This window comes from Rhinopithecus bieti, unplaced genomic scaffold (genome assembly GCF_001698545.2).
Source record: "Rhinopithecus bieti isolate Rb0 unplaced genomic scaffold, ASM169854v2 scaffold_7888, whole genome shotgun sequence".
Classification (NCBI taxonomy): Eukaryota; Metazoa; Chordata; class Mammalia; order Primates; family Cercopithecidae; genus Rhinopithecus; species Rhinopithecus bieti.
The window spans coordinates 691,098-703,329 of record NW_016805944.1 but is presented as its reverse complement, the minus strand read 5'-3'; the positions used below and the strand labels follow the sequence as shown (position 1 = coordinate 703,329).

Genomic DNA, 12,232 nt, shown 5'->3' with positions numbered 1-12,232 from the left:
AGGGAAGCAGACTCAACTGATTAGCCAGGTCTGGATCCTGTGTCCATCCCTGGAGCTGGTGAAGGCGGAGCAGTGGCTAAACCCTATTCAAATTAAATAGATGAAGAGGAGAGAGAAGTGGTTTCCCAAAAGAAAACAGAGTAGGGTACTGGGGTGAGCCGGGGAGCTGTGTGGATTCCTGGAGGAAGAGTGTTCTAAGCTGTGGGAACAACAGCAAGTGCAAAGGCCCTAAGGTGAGCAACTTGCCTGGCAAGTTCAAGGTTCAACAAGGCCACTTCTGCTATAGTATCCTTCCCTGCCAACCAAATGCAGAATAGTGGTCCAACACACACACACACACACACACACACACACACACACACACACTGTTCCTTATCCAACTGTAATTCTTTCATTATTGCTAGATAACTTTGTACCTCTCCCTTCATAGTTGACTATTTAAACAAACAAACAAAAAAACACACACAAAAAAAACTATTTCTCGGCTCTTTTTTAAAGTAGATGTGATTGAGTTAAAACATATTTACTTGATATAAGCTTAATTATTCATCAGTGGGGACCTGAAAAGGGAGTCAGAAAGGCCAAGAGGTTAGGGTGGAGTAGAGGGGGTGGGGGAAGGTAAGCTGGAGTGCAGAGGGTGCAGACTGGAGGAACGGGGCGGGGCGAGGTGGGGTATGGGACGGGGGCGAGGTGGGGTATGGGACAGGGGCGGCAGGGAGGAGCTGGGGAGTGAGAGGGAAAGGTAGGTGCCAGAGGGCCAGGGATTGTGTAACTGGGGTGGGGTTGGGAGTTGGAGGGTAGGGAGGGGAAGTAGGGTACTCTGTGAATACCTTAGAAGGGATAGAGGAGGCTAGGGGGTTGGAAGGGGTGGAATTGGGAGGTCGGAAGGGCCCAACTGGGGTTAGGAAATGGAAAGGTGAGAGGAGGTGGGGGTTAGAGGCTGGGGACTGGGGTGCAGAGAGCAGAGTGAACTGGGTGGGTTCAGAAGAGTACTGGCGTTGGCACTTTAGAGGCTGGGCCAGAGAAGGCGCGGCCAGCCGACGGTGCGGGCTACACTGCCTAGGAAGTCCGCGGCGAGAGGCGTGGTTGGGGGGTGTGTATTACACGGTATCACCCCCCTTGCCTTTCCAAGTCTTTTCCCCTGGTTCCGCCTCCTTTTCAGGAGTGACATGCCCTTCGCCCAATCAGAGCTGCGGGCCTGGCGCGGCACAGCCAACCGCGCGGCGTGGGGAGGAGCTGGGGAGGGGGCTCGCAAGGCCAGGGGAGGGGGCTACGGGCCTTCGAGGGCTCCGGAGCGGCGACCGGCGAGCCATGGCGCTGGGGCTGCAGCGCGCAAGGTACTGAAGTTCGGGGGCAGGAGTTCTGGGAATTGGGGGGCTCTCCTCCTGGAGACCCCTGAGCTGGACTGTGGGAAGGCGGTTCGCGGGTGCGAAACAAGAACGCCCCGGGACGCGCAGATGGAGGCACATCCCTGCCGCACTCTCCACCCTTAGAGACTGCAGGGGTGGGGGATTCCCTACGTCTCTGGCTGCCCCGCCCCTCTGGCCAAGAGCGGCTTCGGGGTGCCCGATTTTTCGTTACCCAAGGCTCGCTTAACTTCTGGCTGGGGGTGGAACTTGGGATTCCTGATAAATTAGGGGTGATTGCATTTGAGCAGTCCCCAGGCTTCTGCGGGAGGTATTCTCCCTCCACATATTGATCCCTCTGGCCTCTGAACTCCCCAAATTGAGGGTATTCTTTTCCACCAGGTCCCTGGGATCCTAGGAGATATGGGATACCCCTAAATTGAGCCTTCCCACATATAGGGAGTCCCTTGAAATGGCATTCATCTCCTGAGTTCAAGAGAGGAGAGATCTCCTCTGATACTACCCTTCCTGACACAGTCTCCTAAACGTTGGGTTTCCCTAGAAATGGGCAGAGGGGGACCCCTTTCAGAAGCCGTCTGGGACCCTTCCTAAGAGACTTTTTGTATCCTTTCAAAAGCCAGAGTCACTCCCTTAAATAACAGGGAAACAAGCTGGACCCACTTCCCAAAGTCCAGCCCCTCATCTCACCCCTCCACCCCCATCCTGAGAGACAGGGGAACCTCATTCAAGCTTTATTTTGGGGAGATTCCATGGCGGGGTGCTGTGAGCCTGCAGGCTGTGATGGGAGCGCCCCCTGCCGCAGTGCTCAGCTGGGGTCATCCCGGGCAGAGGGTGGGTTTCTGGGTTCACCTCCCAGCAGGTGCAGCTCTGCTGGAACACAAGGAACCTGTGCCCTGGGGCCGCTGCCATGGGGTCTTATCTGGCCATGTTCTCATGGGACTCTGGAAAATGTTCTAGGTCCTCAGCTTTCCCTGTCCAATGTGAGGCACCCAGTAAGCCTCACCCCCTTCCCTCCTCCCTGGCTTCTCAGGCCTGATTGGATCCGTGCACACCCCATGTTTCTAACCCCCCCATCCTCTCCCCCCTCCCCCACTCTATTCCAGGCCCTGGCTCTGGGCCTACCAGGGAACTCCATCCCACCCTTTTTGGGCCAGCTGTCGACCCGCCCTTCTCAGCGCCCCCTCCTGGCTGGGTGGGGGCCCCTCTTGGCTGAGCTGGGGTGTCCCCCCTCCCCACCCAAGGCCCGCCCTTTCCTGTGGAGTCATCTCACCGCCGCGCGCCACCCACTCGTAACTCGCACCCGGGTCCTGGCTGCGCTGCGTCCCCTCCTGCATCCCCTGGATGGCCCTTCAGGCAAAGGGGGCCTGGGTGATGGTGAGTGGGCCCCCCCAAATCCCCTTTCCCCCTTCCCTTCCTCTAGCTGGGGCTGGCTGCCATCCCACTGTGGGCAAGGATGCTCTTGGGAAGTCCCTGGTGGGTACGGCTTGCAGCCCAGAGTGTCTTGTGAGGTACAAGGTTCCCGGAGAAGACAGGATTTTGGGGACCGGCACCCCACCAGATTACCATGTCCTTGGGAACAAGTAGAGTCAGGGGGCAGAGAGACTCCCACAGACCCTCATGCCAAGTCCCTTTGCAAACCCAAACCCTGCCTCTGGTCTGTCAGGACAGCTCTGGGCAGTGCCAAGAGGCATCCTTGCCCAGCTACAACCTAAGCCCCCACCCACCAAATCCTCTGTGCTTTTCGTAAGACCCCCCAGTACCCAGCTGAGTGTCAGAAGGGAAAATCCCAGAAGTAGCCCTGAATGTGCGGCAGGGACTCCCTGCTTTTATTATGCCTTCCTCATGGGTGGCAAGTTCTTCAGGGCAGGGAAGAGGTGAACTTCTCTCCTTCCTGGTTGGAGGGGGGCACTGGGCCCCAACCCCCATTCTCAGGCCTCACCCTGAGCCCTCCAGGCCCTGGCCCCACCCCCTGTTCTTGGCTGGAACACGGAGGAAGGGTGGCAGGGTTCCAGCTGCACGTCCCAAGCTGGGCAGAGTGCCAGGGGGCTGGACCAGGGCTGGGCATGGGGCCAGCTGGGGCGATCTGGAGGCAGCAGGGGTGTGACGGGGGAAGGGACCGAGGCTGCTAGGCAAAAGAGGGGCAGGGCAGGGGCCCCTTGGGCGGTGGGCACACCTGCCAAGAGCACAGGCCCCAAACTCAGGGTTCAAATCCCTTCTCACCCACTTCCTGGTGGTGTGGACTTGTGTCAGTGACTGCTGCTCTGAGCCTCAGTTTCAGATCCTGGAAATACGGGGAGGCCGGGCGCAGTGGCTCAGGCCTGTTATTCCAGCACTTTGGGAGGCTGAGGTGGGCAGATTGCTTGAGTTCAAGGCGGGCCTGGGCAATATGGCAAAATCTCATCTATACTAGAAATACGCAAATCAGCCAGGCATGGTGGTGAGTGTCTGTAGTCCCAGATACTCAGGAGGCTGGGGTGGGAGAATGGCTTGAGCCTGAGAGGCAGAGGTTGTAGTGAGCCAAGATCAGGCCCCTGCACTCCAGCCTGGACAACAGAGCCAGACCTTGTCTCCAAAAAAAAAAAAAAAAAAAAAGGCAAAGAAAACTGGGGATCACACTCCCTTTCCACCATCCCAGATCAAGATGAGGAGCCAGTAGTGAGGAAGCAGATGGTGGGGGGCAGAACACCCAATAGTGTGCCACAAAGTGAGTTCAAGTCAGAGTAGACAGGCCTGGTTTGAATCCTAGCTCTGCTACTAAAAGCCGTGTGGCTTCAGGCAAGTTTCATCACCTCTTTGGGCTTCCTTCCTCATCCGGAAAATGGGGAAAGTCATTGCAGGAACATGGTCAGATTCACTGAGAAGTGGTTGAACATAGTTCAGTGTCAATGGAGGGCGCTGGGTTACTTGGGCTGGGGATACCATTGCTCCAACTCTCGATTTCTGCCTCTTTAAAGGAGAAATCACTTCTGCTCAATAGGGTTGTAGTAAGGACTTAATGGAGTCTCTAGCTCCGTGAGTGTTCAACACACCAATGCTATCATTATTACAGTATCACTGTTATTCAGTCCTCCCTTTAAGATGCTTGCGTAAAAACCATGTAGGTAATTGCATGCACATACCACACTATGGGGCGTGTAGGGTAACCCACATGTTACTCTAAAGCCCAAGAAGCTCCTAAGCCCATGCTTTCCATCTCTGACATGCACAGAGGGAGAATAATAAGTCTAACCTTGGCCGGGCACAGTGGCTCACACCTGTAATCCTAACATTTTGGGAGTCCTAGGCAGGCAGATCACCTGAGGTCAGGAGTTCAAAACCAGCCTGGCCAACATAGTGAAACCCTGTCTCTACTAAAAATACAAAAATTACCTAGGCGTGGTGGCAGGCGCCTGTAATCCCAGCTACTCAGGAAGCTGAGGCAGGAGAATCGCTTGAACCTGGGAGGCGGAGGTGACAGTGAGCTGAGATCGAGCCCCTGCACTCCAGCCTGGGCAACAAGGCACGATTATGTTCACACGGCTTATAAGTCGTCACACACCTTATAAATAGTGGAGCTTGTAAGTAATGGAGTTTATAAGTAGTAGAGTCAGGATTGGAACCCTGAGCCAGAGGAACTAGCCTCCAGTCTGTGAAATGGGAAAGACCCACACTTCCCAGTAGAACATCCAGAGGGCAGGCTGGGAGTTGGAAGGAGGGTCCCTCCGCAGCCACCAGCTGGCTCCTTCTATGGAAGAAGCAGCCCAGCCACAGAGGATTACAGAGCCCAGCTGCCTGGGAGGTGGGGCGCTGGCCCCACCTCCCTGCCGGTTCCCACTCCCTGTTCCCTCTGTCGGGCCCCCAGCACCGTGAGGCCCTCTCACCCCCACCCTCTGGGCAGGAAGACAAACAGGGCTGGAACAGAACAGGACGGCGTGTCCTCTCAGGCAGGCAGGACTGAGGCCCCTGCCCCCACCAGCCAGGAGGGAGGGGGCGGGGACAGGGGCCGTATCTCCCCTGCTCCAACCCTCCATCCAGCCTGCCCTCTTGTGTGCCTCCCACCCTGCTGTACTGAGGATTTTATTTTCCTTCTGCCTCCAGACAGGAAAATATCCCCTCGCCCTGGGTGGTGGGTGGGGCTACAGGTCTCTTGCCTGAGGCTGGGGTTGATGCCATCCCAGAAGCCGCCTCTGCTCTTGAATTTAGGAAGGGACAGTGACCCCTCCTAGAGGTTCTGCTTCCCTCGGATGGGTCCCAAGGAGGGGATGAGAAAAAGCCTGAAACTCATCCCAGCTCTGCCAGTTGTTGGTTTTGGGGCTTCTTGGGCAAGGACTTCACCTTTCAGTCTCAGTTTCCCCATTGTAAAGTGGCAGTTTCAAATGTTCCCCTCCGCCGGGCACGGTGGCTCCTGCCTGTAATCCCAGCACTTTGGGAGGCTGAGGTGGGCGGATCACTTGAGGTCAAGAATTCGAGAGCAGCCTGGCCAACATGGCGAAACCCCGTCTCTACTAAAAATACAAAAATTAGCCAGGCGTGGTAGCAGAGGCCTGTAATCCCAGCTACTCAGGAGGCTGAGGGAGGAGAATTGAACCCGGGAGGCGGAGGTTGCAGTGAGCCGAGATTGTGCCATTATACTCCAGCCTGGAGGACAGAGGGAAACTCCATCTCAAAAAAAAAAAAATTTTTAAATTAAAAAAATAAATAAAAAATAAAATGCCTCCCTCCTAGGGGTCCCCTGAGGATTGGATGAATACATATAGAATACATAGTACAGTGGCAAGCACACAAATGCTTAGCAAATGACAGCTGCCTATTACTAATGGTAACATTTATCAATATTATAAATGTAGATGAGACTATATATACAATATACTACACTAGACTATATATACAATATACTAGATGTAATACATCATATAATAATTTTTTATTTTTTCTATTTTTGCTAATTTGTTTTTTGTCTTGTTTTTTTCGGTTTTTGTTTTTTGTTTTTTTTTTTGAGACGGAGTCTTGCTCTGTCATCCAGGCTGGAGTGCAGTGGCGAGATCTCGGCTCACTGCAACCTCCGCCTCCCAGGTTCAAGCGATTCTCCTGCCTCAGTCTTTCGAGTAGCTGGGACTACGAGGCGCCCGCCACCATGCCCAGCTAATTTTTTGTATTTTTAGTAGAGATGGGGTTTCACCATGTCAGTCAGGCTGGTCTCGAACTTTTGACTTCGTGATCTGCCCACCTCGGCCTCCCAAAGTGCTGGGATTACAGGCGTGAGCCACCGTGCCTGGTCTGATTTTTGTCTTTTTTTAGAGACAGAGCTGTTGCCCAGGCTGGAGTGCAGGGGCACAATCATAGCTCACTGTAACCTTGAACCTGGGTTCAAGTGATCCTCTGTCTCACCCTCCAAATTATAGCCGCTTCCGGCTGTAATTTTGTTTGAAAGTAAAGAAGCCGGGCGTGGTGGCTCACACCTGTAATCCCAGAATTTGGGGAGGCCATGGTGGGAGGATCACTTGAGTTCAGGAGTTCAAGACCAGCCTGGAAAACAAAATGACACACAGTCACTACAAAAAATACAAAAATTAGCTGGGTGTGCTGGTGCACACCTGTGGTCCCAGCTACATAAGGGGCTGAGGCTGGAGGATGGCTTGAGCCTAAGATGTTGAGGCTGCAGTGAGCCATATTCATGCCATTACACTCCAGCCTGGGCAACAGAGTGAGAGCCTGTCTCAAAAAAAAGAAAGAGAAGAAAAGAAAAAAGAAAAGAAAGGAAAAGAAAAGAAAAAAAAAAAAAACTTTGGGTTCAGACAGACCTGGAGTTTGATTTTGAAGACAGTGGCAAAAACAGGGAGAAGAGCTAAAATCCTGGACATAAACCCAGGCCCATAGAGAGAGAGAAAATTTGAGAGTTTAGGTAGACGATTGTTTAAAGGCAGGCTTCCCTATTTGTGGGCAGGCACTGCACCTGTCTGAGCCTCCGTGTCCTCATCTGTTCAATGGGGCGTTATCAACTTCCTTCTGGGTTGCCTGAGCATTAGACGGGTCAACGTAAGTTTCGCGCTTGGCACTGGGAGTGACAAAATAGTAAAAGCTGGATAAGCGGCAGATATTTCCCATAAAACGACCCTTATTCTTCCAACCCCACATGCAAAATGTAGGTATTTGATTACAGGGCAGGGTGAGTGGTAAACAGAACAGGTTGCTTTGCTGTGTCACCCTGGCGGGTCCCTGCCCCTCTTAGGGCCCCTGTTCGTGGTTCGTCGTTAGACTTTGAGATCTATGTTCCAAGATTCACAGGATGGCTCAGTTGAGGTAAAAGGGCAGAGGAGGAGATTCTGGGAAACTGTAGGGCAGGGGGCCTGGGAGGCTGTAGGCCTCTCCTTCGTGGGCCCTCCCTTCTCTGGCCCCGGGCCAGCTCAGCCAGCCCCCTTCCAGCAGGGGCCCTCCCTGTCCCCCAGGCGTCCCTAGCCCGGGAAATAAACTGCAGATAAGTCAGGGAGGGGACAGAGCGGCCCTAGGCGCGCCACAGAGAGGAGCGAGGCGCAGGAGGCAGCATGGACTGGCAAGACCACAGGTAAAATCAGGGCTAGGAGGGCTCGACAGTGTAGCCCTCCCAGGCCCAGAGAGCGCCGCGAACTCGACAGGGCCACACATCGAGGCCTGCGCAGCTGCGGCCCAGCCCTCCACGAGCCCCGGCCCCAGGTGGCAGCTCCCCACGTGCTCGTCCAGTCCTCTTCTTGTCTTTCCCGAGTCACCACCAGTGAAAGCTGCCCATGCCCTCAGGTCGACCACCGAGCTGCGCAAGGAAAAGTCCCGGGATGCGGCCCGCAGCCGGCGCAGCCAGGAGACCGAGGTGCTGTACCAGCTGGCGCACACGCTGCCCTTCGCACGCGGCGTCAGCGCCCACCTGGACAAGGCCTCCATCATGCGCCTCACCATCAGCTACCTGCGCATGCACCGCCTCTGCGCCGCAGGTGAGCCCCGCCCGCGGGAATTCCCGTCTTGGCCATGCCCCGCCCACATCCCATGGAGGCCCCTCCTCCGGGAAGCCGTATTCTGACAAAGCCCCGCCCCCTGGTGACGTCTTCTCGGCGGAGCCCCACCCCCCTGGAATCCACTTCCCAGGGGAGGCCCCGCCCCCTTTGAGTTACTGGCGTGCTGGGAGTCCCGCCCCCTTAGAAGTCGATCACTTGTGAGGCCCCGCCCACTGAAACGCGCCCTTTGGAAGCCCCGCCTCCTTAGGACTGGCAGAGAATCCCCTAACCCTTCAATCCTTAGAATTTCATCCTCTTGGAGACTCTCCCAGATGGATAGGCCCTGGTCTCTCATAATACATCCACTGGGAGGCTACGCCGCCCAACTTTTCATTGCTGAACCTGAGAGTCCCTTGTCCCTTCCCCACCCCTCTAGTTCTACATCACTTGTTCTTTTAGTAGGCATCTCCTTGAATTTCCACCCAGTTAGAATTGCACCCTGCAGCGGGCTTTGCCACGCACACACACACACACACACACACATACACTCACACATAAACCCCATGGAATCCCAGGACCCTGAAAGCGGGGGAAGTAGCGTTATTCTCTGGGAGGCTCTGCCCATTTGACTTCCCTGCCCCATAGAATTTTACTTTTCTTGGAGGCTTTACCCCCTTAGAAGTCTGTCCTCTGGGAGCCCCTGCTTCTCTGGAGTTCTGTCCCTCTGGAACATCCTGCTCTCCATGAGTGTTGAACCCCTTCGAGGCTTCCCCATCAGCTCTGTATTACAATTCCCCCTAGGCCCTGGCCCCTTCATATTTTGACCCTGGGGAGTTCCATCCACTTAGAATTCTGTCCTCCTAGGAGGCCCACCCACATCCTTAGAATTCCGTTCCCTTGGGAGACTCCTACTTCCTTAGAATTCTGCCCCCCTGGGAGGCCTTGCTTCTAATTCCAGCGCTTCTTGGTCCTGCTTTCTTCCTTGGGAATCCAGGTCACTAGGATGTACCCCCACTCCCTTGGGGGTGCATGTAAGTTTCTCTGAATGAGGCAAGGCAGAGGGAGGCTAGCCCAGGGTCAGTCCATAATTCAGTCCATAACTGACTAGAGATGCCCCCATCCCCCCTGCCCCGGGCACCAGGGGAGTGGAACCAGGTGGGAGCAGGGGGAGAACCACTGGATGCCTGCTACCTGAAGGCCCTGGAGGGCTTCGTCATGGTGCTCACCACCGAGGGAGACATGGCTTACCTGTCGGAGAATGTCAGCAAACACCTGGGCCTCAGTCAGGTGAGAGGAGCTCCTGGCTCTGTGCCTGGCCCTGTACTGGTGATGCTGGGGATACGGTGGTGACCAGGACAGCCATAGCCCTACCTTTATGGGACTCACAGTACAAAGGGGATATAGGTATGTCACTAGACAAGAAGACCCAGAATGGTCAGGGCTGGGATGGGACAGTCTAGGGGGCTGTGGGAGCACAGGGATGGGGTGTACCTGACCCAGCCTGGGTGGGAATGGAGGGCTTCCTGGAGAAGACGTCTGAGCTGAAATCTGAAGAACTTAGCTGGTCAAAGGGGTATGGAGAATGGATGGGATCAGTGAAGATCAAGAATGTACATGGCAGAGGGAACAGAGGAGGCAAAGGCCAAGAGGTGAGAAAGAAACAGAATAATTTGGGGAAATAAAGAAGTTGGCCACATGCAGTGGCTTACACCGGTAATCCTAGCACTTTGAATGGCCAAGATGGGAGGATAGCTTAAGTTCAGGAGTTCAGTGTTTCACCTGGGCAACATGGCAAAACCCTGTCTCCACCAAAAATACAAAAAAATTGCTGGATGTGCTGGCACACGCCTGTGGTCCCAGCTACTTGGGAGGCGGGGGTGGGAGGATTATGTGAGCCTGGGAGGTGGAAGTTGCAGTGAGCCAAGATCACACCAGTACACTACAGCCTGGGTGACAGAGCAAGATCCAGTCTCAAAAACAAACAAACAAACAAACAAAAACAAGTTTATCCTCCTAGGTGCAGAGTGCAGTAGGAGAAGCGGAGAGACAGAAGGCTAGAGAGGTCATCAGGGTAGCCTGTGGCCGAATGTAAGGGCAAATTAGCTTTATCTCCAGGACCCTGGGGAGCTATAGAAGGATTTTAAGCAGTGGAGAGGTTGTGCCAGAGAGGTAGAATCAGATTTACATTTTTGAAAAATCCTCTAGGTACAGCATGGAGGTAGATTTGGAGGGAGTGAGATGAGAGGTTGAGAGATCAGCAATGGGTAGATGCCAATCTCAAGTGGGAGAAGAGGAACAGTGGCAGGGGCCATGGGGATGGAAAGATAAGAACAAGAGACATTTAGAAAGTAAAACTTACTTTTTTAATTAACATGGAAGGCTTCATGCATTTGCGTATCATCCTTGCACAGAGGCCATGCTAATCTTCTCTGTATTATTCCAATTTTTAGCATACATGCTGCCTAAGCGAGCATAGAAAGTAGAACTAACTTTAATTCATCCTTACAGCAAGGCCTACGAGAGAGTTCCCATTCTTTTTTTTTTTTTTTTTTTAATCTCACATAAATGGGCACAATAGTTGGTATCTGTTCCTTTTCTCTGCCTCGTTACCCCACTCCTGGTACCAATTTCTCTGTTAGTGTGAGTGAGCTTTTTGGACCCAGAGAGATGAATGTCCTGAGGTCCCAAAGCTAGAAAGTGGCACAGCCAGGATTCAACTCCAGCTACAAGAGATGTTGTCAGAGGAGCGAGATCTCCCTCTTTCCCTATTCACCAGCACCAGCACCATTCACATGGTGAGCCAATAGGGTCCACCTTCATCTGTGTCCCCTCCTCCCAGCACCAGGCTCATTTCCTAAACTGAAATGAAGAGCTGGGTTTTCGGCCTGCCAGACAAGTGTGATTTGAATGGAGTCTCATCTCAGGCCCTTGTGCTTACTGTTCCCTCTTTCTGGAATACTCTTACTGCAGGGGGTCACAAGGCCACCTCACTTGCTTTGTTCAGCAGTCTTTTTAAATGTCACCTCTTCAAAGAAACTGTCTAGACCACTGTCTCTAAAGCAGCCTCCCATCATTGCGTCACCTTGTCCTGCTTTTGTTTTCTTCATGTTACTTGTTATATTGTTATTATCTGTTCTTTCATTCACTGTCTGTCTCACCCCACTGGCCAGTAAGCTGTTCAAGGCAGGGATTTGTGTGTGTGGTCACTGTGTCCATACCATTTAGAAGAGCCAGGTGTGGTAGCTCCCACCTATAATTCCAGTACTTTGGGAGGCCAACGTGGGAGGATCGCTTTGAGACCAGCCTGGGCAACATGGTGAGACCCCCATCTCTATAAAAAAGAAATTTTTTTTAATTAGCCGAAAGCTGGATGTGGTGGCTCACGCCTATAATCCCAGCACTTTGGAAGGCCAAGGCAGGCAGATCACTTGAGTCAGGAGTTCGAGACCAGCCTGGCCAATATGGTGAAACCCCACCTCTACTAAAAATACAAAAAGTAGCCGGGTGTGGTGGCACATGCCTATAATCCCAGCCACTCGGGAGGCTGAGGTGGGCGAATCGCTTGAACCAGGGAGGCGGAGGTTGCAGTGAGCCAAGATTGCACCATTGCACTCCAGCCTGGGCAACAGAGCGAGACTCCATTTCAAAAAAAAAAAAAAAAAAATATATATATATATATATATATCCAGGTGTGGTGGCGTGTGACTGTGGTCCCAGCTACTGAGGAGGCTGAGGTGGGAGGATCAGATTGCTTGAGCCCAGGAGGTTGAGGCTGCAGGAAGTTATGATCGCACCACTGCACCATTGCACTCCAGCCTGGGCAACAGAGCAAGACCCGTCTCAAAAAATAGATAGATAGATAGATAGATAGATAGATAGATAGATAGATAATTGATCGATCGATCGATCGATCGATCGATCGAT

The 12,232-nt window shown here is 53.4% G+C and overlaps 1 protein-coding gene across 6 annotated transcripts in view; it reads left to right on the top strand.

Annotated features, from left to right (window-relative positions):
- Positions 1 to 1,256: 1,256 nt before the first annotated feature.
- HIF3A (hypoxia inducible factor 3 subunit alpha) overlaps positions 1,257 to 12,232 on the top strand; it is a 51,333-nt gene continuing 40,357 nt past the window's right edge. For 3 of the 6 annotated variants that reach the window (XM_017874328.1, XM_017874324.1, XM_017874329.1), the window contains exons 1-3: positions 1,257 to 1,337; positions 8,118 to 8,308; positions 9,450 to 9,595. In XM_017874328.1, the coding sequence (XP_017729817.1) occupies positions 1,312 to 1,337; positions 8,118 to 8,308; positions 9,450 to 9,595 (363 nt within the window). In that variant the 5' untranslated portion in view covers positions 1,257 to 1,311. Of the gene's footprint in view, positions 1,338 to 2,528; positions 2,742 to 8,117; positions 8,309 to 9,449; positions 9,596 to 12,232 lie in introns of those variants that run through there. The other 3 variants (XM_017874325.1, XM_017874327.1, XM_017874326.1) reach the window with 3 other exon arrangements.